Raw genomic sequence first — 25,853 nt, 5'->3', positions numbered from 1 at the left:
GTGATGGACTCGGAAACATCCCTAAGAATGATCCGAAAACCTGTCATCACAATTTGTAAGGCCGCTTCCACAATTTAGACACAGATGTGCTGGTGGAAAAAAAATTCTCAAAATGCCTGTACACGTGGAGTATCGTGTGTGTACAGGGATTTTGGAAATTTTTTTTTCAACCGGCTACAGACTTTCGCACTGATTTTACGAGCACGTACATCGCAAGTACTCGGTGAGTCGAGGATCGAACCCTGACCCCTCCTGACAGGAGTCCAATTCTCTAACGACAGAGTTACCACGGATTGTGATCGAGAATTCGCGAAAGCAGCGACATACAGAAGACGTTGTTATTTGAGACGAATGACTGCTAAAAGAAAGCGATCATCAGGTGCACTGGAAATATTCTTCAGTGTAGCATGGTAACGTTCCTTATTGTATCTTATTAAATTTAAAAAGGAAAAATTTTCCTATTCTTATGTAAGCAGACACAAAATGGAATCACTTTTTCTTAGAGAAGGAACAGCCAAGACGCATCCGAAAAATATTTGCAAATAATAAGAAAAAATATGTATCTTCTTATTAGAGTTAAAACCTAATGCCTACAAAATCGCTCCATTAAATTTAATGATCTAATATGAAAGGTCTATTTAAACTTTATATTCCATAGGTTTCTGAATCATATTATTTCAAACATTAAAATATGGAAAAGTATACGGAATCACATAATGTTTAAACGTTTAATTTTTAAAAAGTTTTTTGACAAATCTTTTTAACAAAAATTTAAAGTTTCAATAAAAAAATTCATTATTTATAAACTAAAGACCTAAAATAAAGAATGCTTACGATTAGGAAAAAAAAACGATTTTAAAAATTCCTTATTGAAAATAATTTTTTTTTTTTTATAGTTCTAAAGTTCTTAATTAGAAATAGAAAAATCATTCTGTAGAGAATTATCATCAAATTAGACAAAAATTACTTGCAAGTAATTTTCTTATTATTATATAAATCATAAAACTTACCTGCTTTATAAATCCGGATTAATTTAAGATGACATACCACACAATAAAATTTTATAATTGAAGGATCTCGATATGAATTTTAACAACTTAAAAGCAATGAGCTTATTTAACTTTTAAAAAAAACAGCTGAATTCTTGTATAAATTAAGCATTCAAAATTAAAAAATACTTGCCAAGAAATCGATAAAAATTTATTAACAATCAACATAAATGATACTATTTTAAGTAATTCGGAAAATTCTTTATTGTTCTCCTCATTATATAGGTACAGAAATGTATTCTATTCTATGAAGAAGAATATTCTATAACTATTACAATTCTGCACGTTTTAAGATCATATTTGTTTATCGGAATGAAATAACTTCCCTTTAATTTATAATGAAATGAAGACAAAACAAATTTATTTCACCTAAATACATACATCTTTAACGGTGCGTGATCACGAAATAGGAAGTTATCGGTTGCAGGTTCATTGATAGTGGAAAGAAAAAAATTGAGAAATTGTCCTTCAAATGTTGGACGCGCTCTGTCTGCAAATGATTTACCAATGTCCCATATCGTCTTTTAAATTCGAATGTCCTATTAGTCGAACATCTCCGAGGGTCTAATGAGAGCAGAGCTTTCTTTCGTGGCATTAACTTTGGTCGTCAGGAGTTCAAACCTGGAACTAACCTTTGCAGAAATAAAGATTGAGATATTTTAAGCGATAAAACCGACATTCTCAATAGGTGGAATGAACACTTCGACAACCTACTTAATGTAGAGTGCGTTCAGACAGAGTTCTGTTCACCAAACGTTAACCAAGAGTGTATTGCGCCTCTTTCAATGATTGAGGTTGAAGAAGCAGTTCAAAAACTTAACAACAAGGCTCCTGTCCCAGATTTGATATCACCAGAATTCATCAAAAACTCAAGACCAGATGGGTTAAAGGCCATACATAATATTCTAACATCAGTATGGGAAAAAGAGATACTCCCGGAAGAATGGAAACACAGCACTGTTTGTCTTATACACAAAAAAGGAGACTTTCTTGAATGTTCAAACTACCGGGGTATCAGCATGCTCTGCACTGCATATAAAGTCTTTTCAAAAATTCTATTTAACAGACTTAGCCCCTATGTAGAAAACATCTTTGGTGAATACTAGTGCGGTTTTAGGAAGGGCAGGTCTACAACTGATCAAATATTTTTCATAAGACAGATTCTGGAAGAGACCAGGGAATTTGGAATCGGTACACACCACCTATTTGTGGATTTCAAAACTGCTTACGACAGTGTAAACCGGAAGCGACTCATTGAAGCTATGCGAGAATTCAATATCCCGGACAAGCTTGTACGACTCACCACACTTACACTGTGTAAGACCATGCAGAAAGTTAAAATCCAAAATGACTTCTCGGAACCAATGGAGGTAAAAAATGGTGTAAGGCAAGGCGATGCTTTGGCATGCCTACTCTTCAAATTGGCATTAGAAAAAATTATCAGAGATTCAGGAATCAATACCAGAGGACATATCTTTCATAAATCTGTCCAAATTTTCGCATTTGCCGATGGCATTGACATCATAGCGCGAACACAATCTGACTTAAAGCAAGCTTTTCTATCCATGCAAAAAGACGCAGAAAAAATGCATCTCACTATTAACCAGGAGAAAACAAAGTATATGCAATGCACCAAAATAACTGATTCTACAACTCACTTGCAAATTGGTGAATACAAGTTTGAAAAGGTAAACAGTTTTGTTTATCTTGGTTCTGAAGTCAACGTTAATGGCAATATCGCACCCGAAATACAAAGAAGAATCAATAGTGCAAGTAAATGTTTTTATGGATTGAAAAAATATTTAAAATCAAACCTACTAAAAAGAGATACTAAACTGTTAATTTATAAATGCTTAATCAGACCTATCCTAACATATGCCTCAGAAACTTGGACAACAACACAGAAAGATGAGAACTCCTTGGGAATCTTTGAACGTCGGATCCTAAGATCCTTTTTTGGGGGCAAAAAAGTTGATGGTACTTGGTACAGACGTTCAAACTCAGAACTCTATCGGGCCTTTAGAGAGCCTGATGTTGTCAAGTATGTAAAAATCCAAAGAATTAAATGGGCTGGTCACATCATTCGAATGAACAGAGAGCGTTCGACAAACATAATCTTTTCGGCTCAGCCCATCGGATCAAGGCGCAGAGGTCATCCAAAGCTGAGATGGGCCGACTGCGTGGAAAGAGACTCTTCAGTCTTAAAAGTCTCAAACTGGAAGACAACTGCCAGGCGGAGGCAGGCCTGGAGGAAGTTGATTGAGAAGGCCAGGGCCCACCCGGGGCTGTCGTGCCATTGAGGAAGGAAGGACATCTTGAATAGTGCGTGATCACGAAATAGGAAGTTATCGGTTGCAGGTTCATTGATAGTGGAAAGAAAAAAATTGAGAAATTGTCCTTCAAATGTTGGACGCGCTCTGTCTCCAAATGATTTACCAATGTCCTATATCGTCTTTTAAATTCTTCTACGTTTTCCTTAGGGAAATTTTGCTACTTATTTGTTGCTAAAAAAGCTCTCCTCAATCAATGATTCTAATAGAACTAAATGAAAACTTAACAAGTAGACTGAAAATATCCACCTCACTAGAGGGCATATTCAAACGTTGCTATCGCGAATCGGGTTGGAAAAGTAAAAGTTCTGTCTTTACTGCTTTAAAATTAAGCATATTTATTTTATCTAAATTTCTCTTTGAAAGTTTCCAGTTAAATCTGCAAAAAATTATAAATATATGAAAGATATTGTTTTATTACTTAATTTTTACTCCTTTTTGAAATGCGACTTTAAAAAGTTTAAATCTTAAGTTTACGGCAACCGGAACTGTTTTAGGAATTCTAGTTCTGTTTTTCGGCTAAATCGAAAGCAAACGATCATATTCACATACTTGTTCTTAGTTTTAAAAAAATTAATTCTGCTGGTTTTATGGAATCTTTATCGTGGATTAGTGCTGCATTTTTATCTATTATACAAAGTACTTATGACCATGGTAGCAATGTTGTAAGCCATCTAGTATGCAATGATTTATCTGTGAAGGCATCCATTAATTATTAAACAGGTGGTTGTTTAATTTTAGAAGTAACAAGTTTTAAATTTTCTTAGTGTGCATGTGGTTGTTGAACTTATAGCTTTATGTTGAGTAGAGTTATTTTATTACATAGCTAAAAAAATTAGGCATTTACTAATGTTTTATATAGTTTTTTGTTATAAAAATTCTTTTTTTTTTCTTAGATATTCTACACTCAAGTTCATCATGTTAAACTTAGGGAAGTATGTATTGAATACATGGAACGAAACCGTTGTTTATTTGACAAAGTAAGCTGTTGCTATTGTTTGTGCGTGTGTATATGTATATAATATAAAGTTTTTAAAGAATTTTTTCTCAGGAATTTGTATTTTTATTGCTCATTTAAAAGTTGATTCCTGTTGAAATCATTTAAAAGTTCCGCAATTTATGTAATACGGTTTATTGAGTATTAAAAAAAGATTTATTAAAAAATAGATAAATTAAGATTGTTATTTTCAAATAATATGAAAACAAATATACAGATCAGTTAGCATTATTTCTATAAAACTAATTTGTATAAAAGTGTTACTAATTTCTTTCTTTTTTTTTTTTTTTAATTTTTAGATTATTATGAAAATTTTATTTTTCAGATCTGTTAGAATAAGCAGATACTAAAATTTAATACTAATAATAAAATTTATTCTAGATTATGTAATCTTTATGTAAAGGGGGGATTAAAATTTACTAATGCAATTAATTTTTTGAAATATTTATTGGTATTAAATACTTATTTCATTAGTGTAATTTTTTTATTTGACTAAATTTAATCTAAATTTCTTGTTACAAAAAAACATAAAATTAGTAAGTTAATTTTGTACTTAATTATTCACCTTAATAATGACATGTTACTGTCCAAAATACTCATGATTTTTCATGTCAAAAACTATTTTTGATCAAACAACCATCAACAATTTGTTTCAAACTATCTGACACTTAAGATGAGTCTTAAAATCATTTTGTATATGAAGTTTTTTGTGTGTTTAATATTTCAATTTAATATGTAAATGTGTCTGAATAATAAAAGGATAATTATATAAAAGTTATGCTTCTTATAAATTCTGAGTTATCATCTGAGCTAGGAAATATTTTGTATTGTTATATTAAATTACATGAGTTCATTTTTTTTTTCTTATTGTGTACATTTTAACCAAATGAGTTCTCCCTAAGAATCAAGAAGGGCAGGGCCTCTGCCTTTGAGAAAAAATCACTTTTGTGTTTTGAAAAAACAATTATTCTACTTGCGGCTATTCTCTATACTGTGCTTTTTTATGCTACTGTGTTAATAAAGAGCTTCATTAGCAATTTCAGATTTAATTAGCAATTGTGGTTCAGATTTTAATCTATTTTTTAATGTAATAAAAGGTTTTGTCAGGACACATGTTAAATCTTTATAATTTTAAAATTAATAATATTTATGCAATACAAATGTGCAAGTGATTTAAGTAAGATTTTGATAAACCTACTTTTAATAACCTTTGACAAACCTACTTTGTTACTTCTATTGATGGTTAATATTAGTAAAAACTTGAGAACCCTGATTCTAATGAAGTCAATAATTTTGAAAAATCTTTAATGTTTGTAGCCATTCAATTATTCAGATTTTAAGAAAAAATCTTATCTACATTCTTTTTTTATGTATTTTAATGTTCATGTTAAAGAAAGTTTTATGTAGATATTAATTAAAATTGATAATGAAAATGTATTTTTATAAAATTCATATTTTTGTTAATTTTTTTAGCATGTGAATGAAGATTTTGACGCTTACTTGGAAAAAATAAAAGATCCTAAGGTATTTTGTCTGTTATATGACTCCTCAATGCTATAAAAAATAATTTTTATATTTTCTATTGCTAAAATAATGTAGTTTTATCTTTTAAAATAATTAACATTTCCCTAGGAATCCATTCATATGTGTCTAATTATATTAAAAGTAATGTATTAATCGAGATCATTGCATCTTACAAAAGTCTATGTCTAGATGTAGGTTGATGTGATATATATAGTGTGCATTATTCTAGAATTTCAATGAATTTTTTTTTTCTAATTTTATGTTTTTGAAAACTATTATTGCTTTTATTTTTATGTAATATGGTTGGCAAAGAATTTTGTGATATTAAACTCTTTTTCACTATTTAGTGCAGCTCTAAAAATATATTTTAAAAAATATAAAAACAAAAAATTAGTTTTTTATTTACCCATCTAAAAGTAATAATGGCATGATTTTTATTGCTTTAAGTTTTTGAGAAGGTCTGTGAAAGTTCAAGGGACAATTGAGGGCTATTTATCCTAACCTAATAGACCAAACACTAGTGATTGTTAAAGTGTTTTAAAAGTGAGCGGGGTTATGTATGTATATAAAGCATAATTAAATATAAAATGCAGAAAGATATTGATTTAAAAGAAATATAACAGATATTCTAAGTTAAGGCAGCACCAAGTTACTAATGTTATGACTGGAAAATTAATAATAATTTAATTTAAGAAAATATAATTTAATGTAAAATACCTGACTATTCCCAAAATTCCAGGAAGTAGCAGGAGGCTATTTAAAAAAAAGCATCGAAAAGTACCAGAAATCCTCCATCAATCAAAAATATAAATTTAAGGAAAAAAATGGAAATCATAGACATTATCACTTTTTCTTCGGGGAGACATTAACATGCAGGCAATGTAGTAGCAACTTCTGCGGACTAGTTGCAAAATACCACAGACAACCCTATAAGAGCAACTCAGATGAACGTTATCTATTAAAACATTATAAATCTAAGTAGAAATGTATATTCAAGGAAAAGAAATCTCAATCTTTGAAATAAAATAAAATATTGCTGGTTTGAGTATTCATTTAGTAAATCCATACATTAAAACTAAGTCATAAAATTGGTTAAAATAATTAAATTCTTTTTTTTAAATTTTACACAAAAATTTTTTATTGAGAAATGTTAATATTATAGGGGGCTGAGCCCTTTCATTTATAAAATATAAGGGAGCTAAATATTTAGCATCTATAAAATATAAAACATTTATTTAATATAAAGGTCACCCTCGGCACCGCAGTCCCTGCCAAACACTTTAATTTCTATCTTTTTTTTAAATATATTGAGCTGTCAATTGATATTCTATCAGTTAGAGTATTCAAAGAATAAAAAGTATGATAAAAGAAAACTTAAATTTAATCTAAAATATCATACATGCCCTTCAACATTTAAGGTGTGAACAAAATATATTATCCAGTGGTTGTGAACTAAAACAGAATTTTTTTAGCAAATAGAATAGAAAAATATAATAAAACTTTGACTAATGGCCATGCTCTTAATGTTTATGTATCTGGCCTTTTATATATGACTGTTTAAATTATTTATACATACTGGGGGAGAAAAATTATTTTAATTCTAATTTATTAAAATACAGTATACTTTGATGTCTCAAAGTTGAAGGGATGCTAAAAAAATTTGAGATAGCAAGTTCAGAACTAAATATGTTCTAAAAAATAGAAAAATATATTCTGAAGTATTGCTCTAAAATGAACATAAGAACAACTACTAATAAATGTGTTTAAATGATAGTTGACTAAAAGTCTAAACACAATTATAATTTTATTTTTAAAAATAAGACAAAAGTAATTATGCATTAAATTGATACGAATTGGCCTACAATAAACTTACATTATGATTTTTCCTCAAAAATTTCATTTTCTATTTCGAAAAAAACTCTACATAGCAAGGTTTTTGGGAATTCAAATTAACATTTGGTGGATATTTAATGCTAAGGGGAGAAAAAAAAAATTTTTTTTTTGACATAACAAAGTGTTTGAGATATTGAAAGTATACTTTATTATAATTTTATCTTTGTTACCACGAGAAAAATATTTTCTGATACTACAGAAATTCCGTAGTCATTGAAAGGTTATAGGTGAGAGAGTATAATAAACAAAAAAGTTGCAGCAATATTTACTGTAAATGCAACACTAATCTTTTCTAATGTTCTTATATAAACTATATATATTTTTTAATTACTGCATATAAACCTCATCTTGTTAAATGGACCTAACATAATCCTCTCTTTAAATATTTGGAAGCAATAGAAAGACACAATGCAATTTATTGCATGATCCTTCATACATTTTTCCTCATTATGCATTTAAAATAAATTCAAAAGTTTTGAAATAAGATGTTTTTTGCTATAGATATGTAACATGCATTCTAAAAATGTTTTTTTTTTTCTATTTATAGGAATGGGTGGGAGAACTAGAAATGAAAGCTTTGTCCTTAAAATATAAGTAAGTTTTAAATTTAAGATAATTATCTAGTATTATGGTTTTAATTTGTCTATTCATTCAGTGAACTGATCATTAAGACACGATCAAATTGTCATTCCAGATTTCCACTGTTGAACAAATACTGCTATAAAACAAAACAATTTTCACTATTTTCATAATTCACTCCAAAGATTGTTTATATAAATTTTTTAAAGTGAAAAATTAAAATACCTTTTTTTTCAGAGGCAATTTTTAAAAAAAAAAATTATTTGAGAAGGATTCTACCTGTTTGCTAATATTTAAATTCATTTATAACTTTTTTGAATTTTGTTTTAGGCATTGTTTTAATTCTTTATTTTTATTTCAGACTAGACTTTGTAGTTTATTATGATCCCACAAAACCTCCCCTAAAAATACAGGTTCCCTCTCCAGTTCAAACTGTAAGTTTTTAATTCTCTCACAACTACAAAATGCTAATTACCGTTTAATTTTGTAATACATTGCGTATCTCATTTTCAGATTGCATTGGCTTGCACTGGTGGCAACCGCTATGACTGTGTTTACTCTAAATGTGATTTGTCTACTTTAGCTTTTTCTCAGTGTAAGTAAAATGTTTTCTTTATTTCCATGATTCTAGTGTGTTCACATTTGTTGTATTCTCGATAACTAGGTGCATCAAAAATGATTAAATGAACATTACTTAGGTTAAGCCATAAACCAGTTAGTACCAAATTATCATTATTATTTAATATCTATGCAGTAAACAGGAGGTTAAAACAAGCTTCATGTTTGTTGTGACTCATGCAAATTAGTCTGCTACAGGCAGTGTAATAACCTCTGCATAATTTCACATCAAATTGAAAACCTCTGCATAATTTCACATCAAATTGAATTGGAGTGCCAGATAAACATGAAGTATTTTTATGCAGTATATATGTATTCTAGTATTACCCAGGCTTAAAGAACATAGGGATACATTGCGCAGAAAATGTATTCATCACTGATTTATAGGTTTTTGAAATGGAAAGGGGAAACTGCATCGCCAAACTGAATTTATTTCAACAATCAACGGATGTAACAAACAAGCATTACTAAATTCCCTGGCTAATTGAGAGTTTACTATACCACATTTCAGTTTGATAACTTTTAACAAGATTTATCTAGTATATTTATTATAATGCCCTACTATTTTTAAGGAAGTATAACAAATGATTACAATTGTATGAGATTTTTCTTTTGTTGTTTAAATCCACATTTTATGAATTTCAGCTATGATATATGAAGTGCTGTATAAAAAAGTATATGGACTTGGCTCTGATGTTGATATAGCAGTTGAAAAAATGCTGCATGATAAAGCATATTCGAAACAACGGCGAAGCAACTTGCTGTGCAATTTGTTTAGGGATAAGTAAGCATTGGATTATATATCTTGCCAAGTTTCACATGTTTGCTAGTTTTTGGATTTTTATAATGTTTTAGGTTTGCAAAATTAGAAATTTAAGTCTTATTTTGTTTTTGAAATTTTGTTCAATTGTGTATTTGTTTTGGCATTAGAAAATACTATTAATTTGAGTTTTCGTAGTGAAAAATACAAATGTGAGCCTTTTTTATTAAGAGAATTTCTACCATCCATAGTAAGTGTCACATAGAAAAAATATCATGTAACTGATGCTACAATTTTTGTGACTGATGTTACAAATATAAACTACCGTATATTCGGCCATATAACTCGCTCTTTTAATACAAAAAATAACATTGGAATTTACAGGTGCGCAGTATATGCCGAATATAAAAAATTATAGATTAAAAAAATTTAAATATAGAAAAATACTTTTATTTTAAAGAAATAACATACCTTTACCTATATACTTTATTGATTTTCGTTATTACATAAATAGTTCATTATATTCGTCTTCCGTTATTTCTTCAGGCACGCCATCACAATCTGTTTTGTCTTCATCTGTGTTACCCTCTTCCATAAATAAACAGTCATCTTCTGATCCGTCCAGATTATTTGAAATGCTGCATTTTTGAATGATTTCCTAACCATCTCAGGCGTTATTTCATCCCATGCTTTTAATATCCATTCACACACTGTTTTCAAACTTGCATGACGCATATGTCCTCCTTTCGTAAAGGTTTTCTCGTCCTCCAACATCCAAGTGTTCCACTGTTTTTTTAAATTGGCTTTGAGTGGTTTGTTTAAGCAGACGTCAAATGGTGTCAATCCGCCCGGAATAACTGCCATATCGGTGTTGCATTCTTTCAACAATTTTTTTGTATTATCTGTAAGGTGGGGTCTTAACATGCCCCACACTAAAAAGCTTTCTGGTTTTCTTACGCAACCAGGACGGATTTGCCAGGCATTTTTTACCCACAATTTAACACCATTTTCGTTCATCCAGCCTTTTTCGTGGACATGAACAAAAATACCTTTTGGAAAATTACATTTGGGAAAAGTTTTTCTCTTAAAAATAACCATTGGTTTTAGTTTCGTTCCATCCGCTAGGCAAGAAAGGGCTACGATGAAATGAGATTTCTCTTGTCCCGTTGTTACGTTGACAGTTTTGACTCCCTTTAAATCAATTGTTATATTACTGATCCTGTCAAACATGACTGGGGTCTCATCCATATTTCCTATTTGCGAAAGTAAATATTCCTTTTTTTTTCGCAGTTCTATAATATATTTTTAAAAACTTAACAATTTGCTATCCAAGTCTTTTGGTAGTTTTTGCGATACTTTGGTTTTTTCACATAGAACTAAATTTTTTTCGAGCCATAAATCGGCTACACTAACTCACGGTAGCCTTGAAATTTTCACTCTCATGTGGATTAATCTTTGCCCATTTTAGAGCAAACAAGCGATCAGTTTCTTGTTACAATCAAGCCATTTTGCCGATTTTCCAAAACCCAGTTTTCTACATTGTCCTCTTAATACCGGCCATTTTGTTAGTCCTGTACGCAATGCACACTTATCCTTAGGCATATCCATTATTTTCTCTTCATTTTTCTTCCATTCACGCACCGAGCTTTCCCCAATACCAAAATGTCTCACCGCAGCCCGATTTCCATTTTTTTTCCGCAAATTGAATTACCGTAATTTATGGAAGAAACGCCACAGCGTTTGTGAGTTTAAAAGTTTTCAAATTTTAACTGCGGCGTTTATGATATTTTAAAAATAAATTTTAAATTTTTCAAAGAAAAAAATTTTTTTAATCAAAATAGTTGCGAATTATGGCAAAAGATGGCGCCACTTTTGATAACCCACCACCCCTTAAAGAAAGTGGGTTGATCTCGATCTAGTTCCAGCCAAACCGCGTGGTTGATAGCTCTTTCACATTTTTTCTCACTTTGTTACAACGTGCTTTGTGGAGAAATTAAATTGCGGAAAGTTTTCTTTTTGGTATTTGCTAATATTTATACATCGTTGTTATGGACGCGACTTATAAACTGATATATTCTTATTTAAATAAAAGAGGTATATTTCCAAAAAATAAATAAATTAAATTAAAAAAATATTTATAAAATGTGAATATGTAGTACAGTATGGAATCCGAAATTCGGCACTTAATCCAACCAAAATTTTTTTTTTTAAAGAAATTTTTTTTGATAGAAAAAAAATCAGTCATATTTTCTTTTTATTTGGAATTTTTTTCTCTTGAAGTAAGTTACTATATTTTATCTTTTAAAATTAAAAACATGAGGAGAAAGAATAATAAATCTGTGTCAAACAAAACATCTGTTCCTAAAGCAGTTTAAAATAAAGTGAAATTGAAAAGTGAAAACATCTGCATTTCCAATGAACAAAATAAATAAATGCAAGTTGGGAGAAACCAGGGATGAGATTTTTCCGCTTTTTTCACTTTTATCTCTTAAATTTCAGCTTTTTTTTTTATAAGTATTCCGCTTTTTCAGAAAATTCACTGATTTTCAAAGAGAAACAGAAAATTCAAACTACATAGCTACCAATCCTTTCACATTTTTACTTATTTGAGCTATTTTCTCCCTTTTACTCGCAGCAGATAAGATTTTCCGAATTTTTTACCGCCCTCCAGATAGATCCGATTTTTGTAGTTCAAACGACGCTGCTTCTGACAAGCCTTTTAGAGGTCCCAAGCCTGAAATCTGCTAATATCTCGATTCTTATTCACACGATTTTAATATCAAACATAGCATTTCATATCTGCGTCTTGCGATTCGTATTCACGAAATTTAAAAATCCGATATTGTGATTCGTATTTACGCCTTTTTAAAAAACCTATGTAGCGATTCGTATTCACTCAAGTTTAAAATTCAATGTCTTGATTTGCTCATGCGGTTTATAATATCAAACATTGATTTTCGTATTTATACGTGATTTTAAAATGAGGCATTGGGATTCGCATTCACGCATTCTGAAAATTATGCATCATAATTCTTATTTATGCAATCTAAAAATTACGCATCATGATTCGTATTTACACTATCTAAAAATTATGAATAGTGATTTGTATTTACGAGTTTTAAAAATTCTATATCCCAGTTTGTATTTTCTCATTTTCAAAATCGTATATCTAGTTTCATATTCACGTGATTTCAAAATCCATAATTGTTATTCATATTCAAGCAATTTTAAGATCAACTATCGCGATTCTTGTAAGAAGTAAATTTTTTTAAAATTAGTTACTATAAAGGTTACTGTTTTTCTAACACCGATTGTTAGTATATGTAAGTGTTACAACATCAGAGAAACTGGAAGGGAATATATTCAAAACTTACATTCTGTGCTTGCAAAGAAGAAAAAGTAGGATTTGTTACAAGATGTTTGAAGATGAACTAACGACTAAATATAGCAAACATAGAAGATATAGCAAACAAAAGCAATCACTTAAAAAGGGATTTAATTTTAAAAAAATTTTCTCATCATCAAAATTTTATTTATAATTGCTGTTATTTATGCTATAAAATGCAAAATTCTTATCAAATAAAAAACAATTATCTAAACAGTTGCTGATTGTCATGTAATTTTTCAAACTAAAATAGCAATTTTTGTATGTTAAGGAGTTACTATATATTTCTACTTCACTGTTATTGATATGTTTCAGAGGGCTGTAGTTAGATTAGACTATAATATGAACATAATGATTCGGTCCATTGTTAAAGTTTTTTTTCTCCAATATAATTTAAAAAGTAATATTACTGATATATTTGCTGTAAATCACATAACAGTATTTATTAAAAGAAATGAAATATTAATGTATATTCTCTGTAGTTTTAATTTGCTAAACCAGGTAGTTTTTGAAGTAATAATTGTCTCGTATGTGAACTGAGGAAAAATATAATTTCCAGCTTTATTTTTTCAGTTGGTAATTTTTATTTTCACTAAATGTTAAGTATCAATGTAATCATTTATATAATAATAGATTAGTACACAATTGTATGTCAGCACATTATTTATTACCTTAAACTGTCTGGAATTTATTATTATAGGGTTGCCCTTGCGTAAAATTTACTATCGTTGAAATTCTGCTTTTCTGCCTTTTGGCTAATCTCATCCCTGAGAAACTGATGAATCAATCTTGAAAGCTGTGCAAGTGCTTTACTGGTTTGTCCCCCCACATTTCCCTCTTCTGTTTGACCATAAATTAGCCACACCCTTTTGACATTGAAACTTCTTTCTCACTTGGTGTACAAAATGAATTCTATCCCTTTTGCTGCCTTTTTTTTAAATTATTTTTATTAGCATTAGTTGCTTTATTTTTTAAATATTTAGTTTGATCAAAATAGCATATTTTTTATGATTTTCAACTTGATCGGAAAGACCATTGCAGAGGTACAATAGAATCTATGCAATGACGAAATAAGTTCTTTGGTACTACAATAAGATCTACGTTCCAAAAAGGCCAAAAAAATAATTAGGTTACTAAAAGATTATTTTAATAAATAGGTAATTGTCATAGGGTATATTAGTTCTCCTTTGTATATTTATTTTTATGCATATTATGTGAATATTAGATCATTAAACACTAAACAAATAAATGATCTATAATCTCAAAGCCTTGAGTTCCAAGATGTGTGGCTTTCAGAGTTTGACTGTATTAAATTGTTCTTGTTCATAACAACTTGAAATTAATGGAATTAATAACTGTAGTAGAGTTTTTGTTATGTTACTGATATCTTTGTTTCTTTCAGTTGTCGCATTGAGGGCTTGGTTGAAGACAATAATTTACCAGAAGATGATCAAGTTTCATTAAAGGTATGTTTTGTCTTGTTACTGGAATTAAAAATTTTGAGAAGCATGAATTTTAAATTTCAGTTATTTTCTATATTAAATGTATGATATAATTTTACTGTTATTTATAAATTTACCATTTGGTTTCATCTAAATAGCACTTTTAAGGTTTAATTGTAAAGTTCAAAGAGAAAAGAAATTTCATCTTAGTAGATTCAATATTAATGTACCAGGTCAATGAAAGCAATTCACTAACTCTAGTAAGTTATATGCAGTATAAATAATTTATGTAACTTTTTATCCTTTATGTGTAGGTAAAACAAAAGTTTCAGCCTGAAGGCCATCCAAATTGTCATATGTAAAAATATTTTTAACAGTAATCATTGTCACTCCTCCTATGTTTTATAATTAATCCTTCTACGGGCTTTTTTAAAAAAAAGCGATTAACAATGTTATTAGGTTTGGGCAAAAAAAAAATTTTTTTTTTTTTTTTTAAGTTGTCTCTACTTTTTCCATTAAAATCTTTTTGAATACTGTAATTTTGTGGAAATATGCCACACTGGGATATATGCAGGATCCACAAAATTTGACTAAAAAGAAAAGTTTGTAATATTTTAATTTCCTTGTGAAAGGCTGCACCATCAGATATTTCTACAAAATTTTACTGTTAGAATATAGGTGGAGTTAAGGCATCTGTTGCAAATATCAAATGCATATAATACAGGGTGTGTAGCGTTTGTAAAAAGTACTTATTGGTGCTTTTTTGGGGATTTCGTTTTTAAAAGCTTTTAAATGTGCTTTTTTCAGCTGGCGTTTTTGAAAAGTGCTTTTTTTTTTTCGAATAATTTTTTTTCTTCCCTTCAGTGGTATCTGGTGGATCCCATGCATTTCACGAAAAATGGGGAGTTTGCTACTTAATCATTCACGCAGACTTCATGTCGTACCCACATTATGACTTTCCATGCGCGCACACTTGAAACCGAAACCGAGTGCTCCAATTCGGATAGAGAATATCAGATCCTTATGAATTGTTTTTAATTTTGTTTTTGTTTATTTTATTTTACTTCTAACACTTTTTTTGACGTAGGGGGTAAGGGTACTTTTGTTCTTAGTTCAGGGTCAAGTTGAATTCACTCGGTGATGTGGGAAAGTACTGATTGTTTCGATTTACGCCCGTTTCTTTTTGGGTTTTTTTTTAACGCTAAAACTGTTTATAAAAAGTTTTTGTTTTTCAATAATATCATTGATTGAATATGAATTTTTTGAGTGCTTGAAAAGTTTTTAAAAAGTGCTTATTTTTGATTCAAAGATTTGGCTACGCACCCTGTAATAAATGATTACTGTTAAAAATAATTATAAAATATACAAATATTGAATATATATGATCTTACTTTAATTCAGAAATCATTCATTAAATTTTCATAATAACTATTTAAAATTTGACAATTTGTACAAACACATTACTTCAGTAAATACTAATTAGAGGTGGTGTTCTGATCTGGAAGTCTGGTTTATACTTCATTTTTAGCATTTCCTTTTTCAGTGAGATGAAAGGTTATATTATGTTTTCATGGTTTTATTTCATAACTTTTCAGCTACGTTTTTAATTTTTTCTAGATGTGATCCCTGAGTGGTAAATAAGGAATTCAAGACCCATGTCCTTATTTACCTCATGCGATTTTGATTGGATGACAAAATACAAGTAGGATGTGAGGGAAATCAATTGTGAAAATAAATATTGAAACAAACCATGTTTAATATTAATCACTTTTAACCACTGGTATCATGCATTAATTTTGTAGCACATAGTTTATGAAATAAATTTTATTTTACTGAAATGGGAAAATTTTATTGTAGTTTGGATGGAACGGAGAGAGAGGTAGAGCTAAGGGGGAAAATTCAGATTTTTTCCCCCTTTCCATTCCAAAAATTTAGTAATTTATTATAGATCCAATTTTTAATGCTTAAAAAGGGAAGGGTAGATGTGAGATTTTTCTGTCCTAAGTTTTTTTTATGCCAGATTATTGTCCACCTCTCTGATAAATTCTATCAGTTATTTACTATGCCTGTTTAATGTAATTTATTCTTCTATTCTAACTTGCTTCATTTGATTTTTTCTTGAAAAGTTTCACTGTCAGATGCCAGTTTTTAAAAGTTGGCAAGTATCCAATGTAAATTGGAATTTTTTTTTTATGGTCTACTGAGTAATTTGAAACAGCAATATTCTAATCTATGTATAAAAATATACTATTCCTGCTTATACTCAATAATAAAATCTGTTTGACATGTATTTTAGCATATTAACTGCATTATTGAATAGGGCCTTGAAAATTTTAATTTTAGGTCATTGAATTGAGTGGGAACCCTGTGTTAAGACCTTTTAATGAAAAAAAATTTATTAAGTTAAAATGAAACTTAGCTATTTTATTTGTTCAGCAATCCAAAGTTTTAGATTTTTATAATACATTATCTTTCAATTCACCTCGTGTTTATCACCTACTTATTTAAAAAAATTTTTAATTGCATAATTTTTAAAGTGTTTTCTTACTATAATTCTTGAAATATTGTCCAATTAAACTATCTTTCTATGTTAAAAATAAATCATATTTATTCCATCATAAATTAACCTTTATTCTCAATTCAAACTTATATTGTGAGAAAAATATTATTTTATACGTTAGCCATATACTTGTGTGTTTTCAGGTTGGCCATACTCCTCGCTTGGAAATTCGCAAAGCTTTGGCGCAAGGAGTACCACCATTCCCTTATAAAGTTGCCAAGACATTAGATCCTGGAATTTATAGAAATGTGGAGTTTGATTTATGGAATGAAAAAAGAAAAGGTAAAAGTATAGAATTTGTATTTTTACTAAATGACAAAATTTTGAGTTTCTTAAATTTACTTGCATAAGTATATGTGTTGTCCATTTTTATTTGTCATAGTAAAACAGATTCGCTATTTTGCTTTAATTTCTTAGAAGAAAACTTAAATGTCAGATTTTCTTTGCAACTATTTCAATTTACGTAAGTAAATAAAATTAGTGTTTCAGTGTCACATTTTGGCAAGGATCTAATAGGCAGCATTAACTTTTTTTTATTCATCCGTACGTTAAAGAGTATCTATAGCTCATTATAGTTTCTCTTGTTTGTTATACTCCATTTTGTTCTCTGCTGTAATGAATAGCCCTGATGTCAGGAGACAGCAATAGTTATTTGCAATTTCTACAGCTACTCTTAAAGTTGGTGTCATCTGATCGAATACTTTTTTTAATGAATTGTTTTAAACCACAAATTATATTAAAGTATTTTTAAGGCTCTTATGTAAAATCATAAAATATAATCTTGGTATAACTATATTTCAGTAACATAAGAGTATAAGCTTTCAAATAGAAGTAACGTATAAACTTCTTGTTTCTTATTACAATGTCTTTCTAAAACATACTAAGGTGGGGGGAAAGTGAGATTTGCTATTACCACGGTAATGGAGAGGGGTAAAGTGGGAAATTTATATAACCTTGAAATGCCTTTTTCATTTACAAAGACTATAAATTAGATATTTCTAAACTACATTTCTATTATCCATAAATAAAATTTGATGTAGATGTTTTATTCTGATACCTTTTCATTTAATTTTAGACTTTTATTTCTCCCTAATGGAACTGCTTTCACTATTTTACTTTCTATATTTAATTTCTTGGGGTACAATATAAAAGTGGGATTATTTCTGGCGAATGAGCTTCAAAAAATAGCCATAGATGTTCTGTCTACTTTTTAATATTTATACTCTTTATTACTAGAATGAACATCTCTAGGTTACATGATGCACACTTCCCTCTCTTTCCTTACCATGTTTTAAACAAATCTTGTATCTTCATTATGGCAGTATGTTTCAGTAAGAAGTTGGAGTTTGCTGGTGTAGAAGACATCGAGCTTTGTCGAAACCATGTAAAGAAGAGGGGTAAAATATGAACATAAGGGAAATTGCCTAACCTTGAGACAATTTTATGTACAAATAAATAAAGGATGATACCAGAATAGGTTCCCAAATGTTTGCATTGCTTTATAGTTTAAATTTGTTTGTCTTAAATTTGTTTTTTGTACTATGAAAAGAAATGGAAGCACTGTTTGTTCTATTCATCATAGAGGTGGAACCAAAAGAATGCTTAGGACAGCAAGTGTGACAGCAGTTAGAGAAGGGAAATTCAAGCCAATCTTTGGTTTGAGATACTGTTGAGGTTAAAAAAAAAAAATGCAAATATTGACGTAACAACGAACAGAACTTTTAAAGAAGATTTATAGCTAAAACTGTGCAAAAAAATTAATGTATGATCTTGCCAATCCATAATAGTAAGTTAAGAGTTGAAACAAGATGTTACTACATTAGCAAGCCAGTTACGGCACTCTTTTTGAATGTGAAACTTTTTTTCCAAGACAGTCAAAAACTATTGTGTATATTCTGTATTTGCAGCTAATTTTGCAGACATTCCCAAAATAAGTTGCCAGTAGAACTGTACTAAATCCATAGAAAGTGATGGTATGCTATTTCCCTAAAAAGAAAGCTTCAACTTTTTATTGGTCCAGAAGCTAAAATCAACACTGAGTTATACTTGGAACAGGACTCCCATGGGTCGGCCAGGAAGAACAGGGAAAACCTGGAATTGTCAGGGAAGGTTGCAATTTTTTACAAAAGCCTGGAAAATTCCTGTCATACCCTAGAAAATAACCAGTCCTAAAATCTTCTGTAGTAATTAGTTATTGAGATTTGAGTTAGATAATTCTAACATCTGTCACAATTATTTGATATAAAATTTTGACATTTTAGTTGAACTTACATGTTTCCATACTCATTCAATGATTTGCTGCAAAAGCAATTCGTCCAATTTCGTTATGTAAGAACAACCTGTCTATTGACCAATTTCAACTTTATTATTTTATGTGGGGGTTATATGCTCTCAAAGATGAGAATACAAAAGTACTAACTGTTGAAGAATTCAAAAAAATAAGTGACGCAGGTTTGGAATAAATTTCCAGAGGGAGCAATGCGGGGCAGATGTAATGAATTTTTCAATAGATTGCATAAAGTTACAGATGAAAATGGAAAGATTTGAGCTTTCATGTAATAGGTTAGTAGATTGTCACATAAATATTTAAAATTTTTATGTATACATCTCTATCTCTCTATATATAAAGGAACACTTTTTCTGATACACCCATATTCCTAATGTTACTCACCAATTACAATACTATATAATACATAAATACTTTTTACACCAGGGTGGCCACAAAACAAGGAAAAGTCTGGGAATTTAACTAAAAAAAATATTGGCAAAGTGAATTAAATTGAGTGTAAGGTTTCTTAAAGTCTAACAATATTTTCTAAAATAAATTTGTTCCTTAATAAGTTTTTTTTTTTTTTTTTTTTTTTTTTAAATTTTTGTGATCAACTCTATAAATTTTTGTCATAAATATTTTATGTATCAGAATAAAGCAAAATTAAAAGATCAATAGCATAATTTTTTAGACTTAATCTAAAAAGTTGGGAAATTTAATAAAATCATTCTGGAGTTGTCTAAGTGTTTGTGGCTACCATGTACATAAGATAATCATGTGTAAAATAAATTTGGCCCTGATTGCAAAAATGTTTTCATGTGTGATGTATTATATTTTCAGAAGAACAGAAAAGTGAACAGTTCATAATTCCAAAGTTGGAAGCTGGGGTTAAATGCAAGGTAGCTATAACTTGTTTGTAATGAATTTATATTTTATTCCCATACACTTATAGGGCAAAATTAATGGAAAAAAAATTGGTTGAAAAATTGTGTGCCAGTCTCCACTGATTCTAAACCTTTTTCTTTAATGCACTCTGTGTGCCTTTTAATTTTTTTATGGATATAGAATTATGAATATTTTATATTTCATACCTGTTTTTTTTTTCTTACTCTTAGAAAATAGCCTTATAATGCTTAATATATTTTAAGAAATACATCAAACAAAATCACTTACATTATTATTGTTTAGTTATTTAATCATTGAAAAACTTTCAATTTTGAAAAACTGGCCATTGTTAAAAATACTGCATTTGACCAGAAGCGAAATTTCCCAGTACTATACACGGCTCTTAGTTCATCAATCCCATAATTTCCTTATTGAGCCGCGATGGCTCAGGGAATAGTGTTAGCCTTTCAGTGAGATGAACCGGATTCCCATCTGGCTTGAACCAACCATGGTGCTAACGTAAAATATTCTGATTCCCCCTTTAAAACCAGATATTCTGAAACTCAATCTTCTCTCCTTATAGGAAAGCAAGAGAACATAAACTCTAACTATAATATTTCTGTGCTATGTTACTTCTGATTACTGATAACTAGTTGGGAAAGTTGGCATCTCTTGAGTTAGTTGAAAACTTTTTTTCATGGCACACTTTTATCAATTATTGAATACTTCATAAATGTTGAACATTGTCTAAAAGTAAATTGTCTTTGTAATTATGAGTCAATGCAAACATCAAATAAGAAGATGTAATAATAAGGTAGCATATAAAACACCTAAACTAGTTTTGGTAAATCAACACGAATATGCGAACAAAAGTAAGACATAGGCTGTTTGCTTTACCTTTTCATGAAGATCAAAGTCAATGTGCGTTGCATATTACAAATTTAAAAAAAAACTCTACCCTGAATAAATTTTGATCAGAAAATCTAATTTTCCCATATTAGGAATCCATCTTAATAGTTCATGTGTGTAACCTCATATGTTAATGATTAAGAAACCTTCAACAAATTTTTAATTAGAAAAAAAAATGGAACAATCACAAGAATGTGAGGGGTATTTTTTTAAATATTTTTTCTGTAAGACCTTTAGGCAAATGGGTAACATTTAAACTCATTAGATTTGACCGTAAATTATATTAAATTATCTTGTTATTAAATATATAGTGTGTATAAAATTTCTTTCCTAATTTCATTCCTAAGAACAAAACTCGTAATAGTTTGTAAGGACATTTTATAAAACACAGCATTATTAAGTAATTTTAATAAATACTTTTTTAAATATTTAAAATTTTTATTTATTTTAAAGTAAATTTTATTCAACTTTTTCATACTGAAAAAGGAGAGCTTAATTTCAAGATGGTTATGCTATGAAAAGTTCTAGTTTAACATCTATGTAAATATCTTCTCTTTTACTGAAATTATTCTTTAATGTAAGTCCAATTATGATCGATGTCACTGTTAAACTATAAAATACTTATTTATCATTATGATCCCATTGAAATAACATCCTATAATTTTGCAAGAAAAATGACCAAAAAAGCTAAATAAAATGTAAATTTTTAGAAAAATTTTATTTTGAGTTTTCTGCAAATATAAATTTAATTAAACTATTACTGTAATTTAATGCAGCTTTTATATAAATTTATGTTATATATTTCATGAAATACTATGATAAAGTTAATAAAAAGGATGAAAATGCAGCTCTTTAAGGTTAAATAATTCTAAAGTTATAGCTTTATAAAACTAAGCATTTGGTTTTTTAACGGGGTATAAATAATAAATGGGTAAGAAATGGTTTAAAGCATATAAATTTATTATTTTTAGAAATTCTGAGTCAAAAGTAAACAAAATACTACTTGAAATTTTGACCATTGGTTGACTTCACCTTTCTGGCATCTCTTGTTGACTAGAATCATTTTTATATACAATATTTCAATGAAAAGTACTAATCAAAGTCATTTTATAGGTCCATATCAATAAGGATGTTTATATTGGGCATGTTCAGGAAGTGTTTAGTGACTGTGAGGATGTGTCTATTTACATAGAAGAGCTATGTAAAAAGTTAGTATTACACTTTACTATACATATCAAATTTAAACATAGGGGTAATTTGTTTTCCCTTTTTGTTAGAAAAATTTCTGAAGTGTATTTTGTATTTCTAAGTATAACTTGAATTTTGTTATTCTATCTTTTTAGGTGCGTTGTGTCTTCAAGTGTGCTTGAAATTGTGCCCGTTCCTGCTTATAAAGGTAAGTTTATTAGTCTTCGATACAAACTTTCTATGTTTTAAAAACTGATGTTTTTCTAAGAGTAAATTTTCAATTTCTCTTTATGACTTTTTATTTTTATGGCAGATAATTTGACAAAATTTAACTGGTAAATAAAAAGGATAAAAAAAAATTATCCCAGTGCCGCTCCGCTAAAGTAGTCACACAAGATGCTCTGCTGTAGGAAATATGGTAATAATTAATTGATCCCCGCAGAGAGTACAGTAGGGGGTACAGAAAGACACCAGTTATATTGATGTCCAGCCAGACTAATGTGTTGAGTTAAATGCCTATACATTGCAAAAACTTCATGGCCGGCCAATTGAGTATGTAAATCTTCTCTAAGGATGCTCAACATTCGGAAGAGGTTTGAGTTCCCTGTTCCTTTTGATGTCTAGTGGAAAAAGAAATTCTTGATAAGAATGTAATGGAACTAAACTGGACATTACTATGTGTTAGTTGTAAAACACCCGCAACCCTTCTTCCCCAGCTTGTCAGCCTCTCCATTATCTTTTAATCTTATATGATAACTGCTTATTTTCTAGTATACTTGAAACATTTCATATCATGGTAAATATTTGAATGTAATATTTTCTTTTGTACAATATCCAAATTCAATGACTGCCTTGTCTTTATGATATAACTATCTATTTTGCATTTTTATTCTTTTTCTTGTCTGGAATCAAAGTTTTTAGCTTTTCAACTAGTTGAAACAGACAAATTTACTGTTGTGGGCTTTGTGACTGGTGATAAATCAAATTTTAAACATGCTCTATCCAATTAATAAATTATACCAATGTTATTGTCAAGGATTTTACAATCGAAGATCTAGCAACTTTCCAACTAGTTGGGGCTTTCAAGTTTCAACTAGAGCTCTGTGTCAGATGACTAATAAGTTACAAACATTTCCTGTCCTCTACAAGAATTTATACCTTTTTTTTTAACCAAAAAGAATGAATCATTAAAGGAATTAATTATACTCATTATTTTGACCATTTTTCAACTAGCTTTAGCATTAAGTTTTTTTACTGAAGCCGTAATTTACATTTAGTTTAAGTATTTCTCTGGAAAGATCCAGTAAATAATTATGAAAATAAGTTGAAATGCTCAATTAAAAAATTATCAATTTAAATTCAGCTCTTAGTTTTAAAATCAAGCTTGCTTCAATTATTTTACTTTTTAACTAAACTGATCAATTATTTTCTCTTATTGTGATACATTAATGCCAGGGCACAAAATTTTCCTTAATTTTCTTTAAAGAAAGTGTCCTTAAATGTCCATAATTAAACATTTCAATTAATGTCTTGAAATTTTGTGATTTTTCCAAATTTTTGTTGATTTTAACAGAAAGGATTACTTTTCTCAAAAAGAATTGAAGAAATTTCAAATTCAAAAATTATGTTATAGGCCATGAAACTAAGTAATTAGCAAAATAAACTAAAGTCTTCATAACTCAACAAGTACAATATTAATCTACATTAGGGGTGCTCAACCTGCGGCCCGCGGGCCAAATGCGGCCCGCCAACCCTCGATGTGCGGCCCGCGGCCGCAATCTGAACGAAATGAAAAAAAAATTAAATATTTGTTTTTGAAAAATAATAAAAAAAATTCGGTAATTTAAATTTACACTTTTAAGTTTTTGACGCACCCAATCTCAATCAATGTAGTTTTTCGATGGTTAACGCTACGGATTTCAGCATAGTTTTAAAAATCCCAATTTTTTTAATGCATCATTATTACGATTTACGAAATTTAATTACCACTTTTGACGCTTTTCGTATGTGCCGATTCCAATGACTTTTCGGTAGTTATTGCTACCCATTTTCGAGTAGTTTCTGAAATAGCAATTTTTTAAAGTTATGAAACGCTTTATTTGTGCAAACTTCATGGAAAATCTAAATGACTTTAGATCCTTTCTTCAACAGTTATTGCTGCACATTTCCTCCCGGTTTTTAAAACTTCAATATTTTAGCACGATATTATTACGAATCGCGAGTAAAGAATCGCTCATTTAGATAACCATTTTTTGACATAGCTTATTTGTAACGATTTTATTGCAAATCAAATTATTTTTCAATCGTTATTTTAGAAATTATTGCTACATAATTCTACAAGGTTTTGAAAGTACCGATATTTTTTATACGCTTTTGCGACATTTTAATTTCAAATCCCGCAATTAAATTACATAAAATTTTGATGGATTTTATTTACTCCAATTTCATCTGAAATATAAAAGTATTTTGGTTATTGCTTTAGTAGTTATTACGTTTTCCCCGTGATTTAAAAAGATTATGATATTTTTAATACTATGGTTTGACAGCAAGCGAGTTTTGAATCGCGCATTAAAAAAATTATTTTTTACGTGCTCTGTTTGTACCGATTTTAACACGCATTTTTTAAGAGATTTTTCGAGCGTGTTTTTTCTTCTTTCCCGTTATTGCTGCATTTTTATTTGTGATTTAGAATATACCTGATATTTTCACACAATATTACAACTCGTGAAATTCGATTCAGGTTTAATTTTTTTTCATAACTTAAAAAGTAATTGCGTATCTTAGCCAAATCAACACCTTCCCAGGGGAAAAAAACGAGACGTGTTTATATTAAACGCGGTCCGTTTTGCAAAAAAAAATAATTCAAAACACGGCATAATTCTTTAGTCCCATGAACACATGCAAGTTTAACAACACACATCGAACCTATTCTTTTTGTTGTCACATGTAATTTAAAAGTCATACATCGTAATTTGTATTTACGCTACCTGAAAATTGCGCATCGCATTTAGTATTAACATTAACGAGATTTAAAAATAATCCGTTTCGTATTTACGGGATTTAAAATCACATATCGCGATTCGTGTTCTGGCGTTTAAAATATCATCCGTTGCTACTTTTCTCGCAACTCATATGCACGCGTTTTAAAAACCATATATCGCGATTCATATACATGCATTTTAAACTCAAGTGTTGTGAGTAGTCCTTTCGCAATTTAAAAGCCACACGATTCGTATTTACGCGATTTAAAAAACAAGCATCGAGTTTTTTATTTACGCAATTTAAAAATCACACATGGCAATTCGTATTCAAGCAATTAAAAAGTAACACATAGCAATTCGTATTCAAGCAATTAAAAAATAACACATCGCTATTTGTATTTCCGCGATTTAAAAACCCAGAAAGGACAAATTCCAAAACTGATTATGTTATTTGTTCTAAGTTTAATACTACCCACAACAACAG

At 29.3% G+C, this 25,853-nt stretch overlaps 1 protein-coding gene across 3 annotated transcripts in view; it reads left to right on the top strand.

Annotated features, from left to right (window-relative positions):
* The window catches only part of LOC107450877 (uncharacterized), a 54,065-nt gene that overhangs the window by 4,515 nt on the left and 23,697 nt on the right, over positions 1-25,853 (top strand). For 2 of the 3 annotated variants that reach the window (XM_087160572.1, XM_087160571.1), the window contains exons 2-12: positions 4,276-4,359; positions 5,850-5,900; positions 8,341-8,387; positions 8,734-8,806; positions 8,886-8,967; positions 9,636-9,774; positions 14,538-14,601; positions 17,281-17,419; positions 20,247-20,305; positions 22,314-22,408; positions 22,544-22,596. In XM_087160572.1, the coding sequence (XP_087016698.1) occupies positions 4,276-4,359; positions 5,850-5,900; positions 8,341-8,387; positions 8,734-8,806; positions 8,886-8,967; positions 9,636-9,774; positions 14,538-14,601; positions 17,281-17,419; positions 20,247-20,305; positions 22,314-22,408; positions 22,544-22,596 (886 nt within the window). Of the gene's footprint in view, positions 1-3,856; positions 4,103-4,275; positions 4,360-5,849; positions 5,901-8,340; positions 8,388-8,733; positions 8,807-8,885; positions 8,968-9,635; positions 9,775-14,537; positions 14,602-17,280; positions 17,420-20,246; positions 20,306-22,313; positions 22,409-22,543; positions 22,597-25,853 lie in introns of those variants that run through there. The other variant, XM_087160573.1, reaches the window with a different exon arrangement.

This window comes from Parasteatoda tepidariorum, chromosome 4 (assembly GCF_982258835.1).
Source record: "Parasteatoda tepidariorum strain Cologne lab strain chromosome 4, Ptep-v5.0, whole genome shotgun sequence".
Lineage (NCBI taxonomy): Eukaryota > Metazoa > Arthropoda > Arachnida > Araneae > Theridiidae > Parasteatoda > Parasteatoda tepidariorum.
This window is presented reverse-complemented; position numbering and strand designations above follow the sequence as displayed.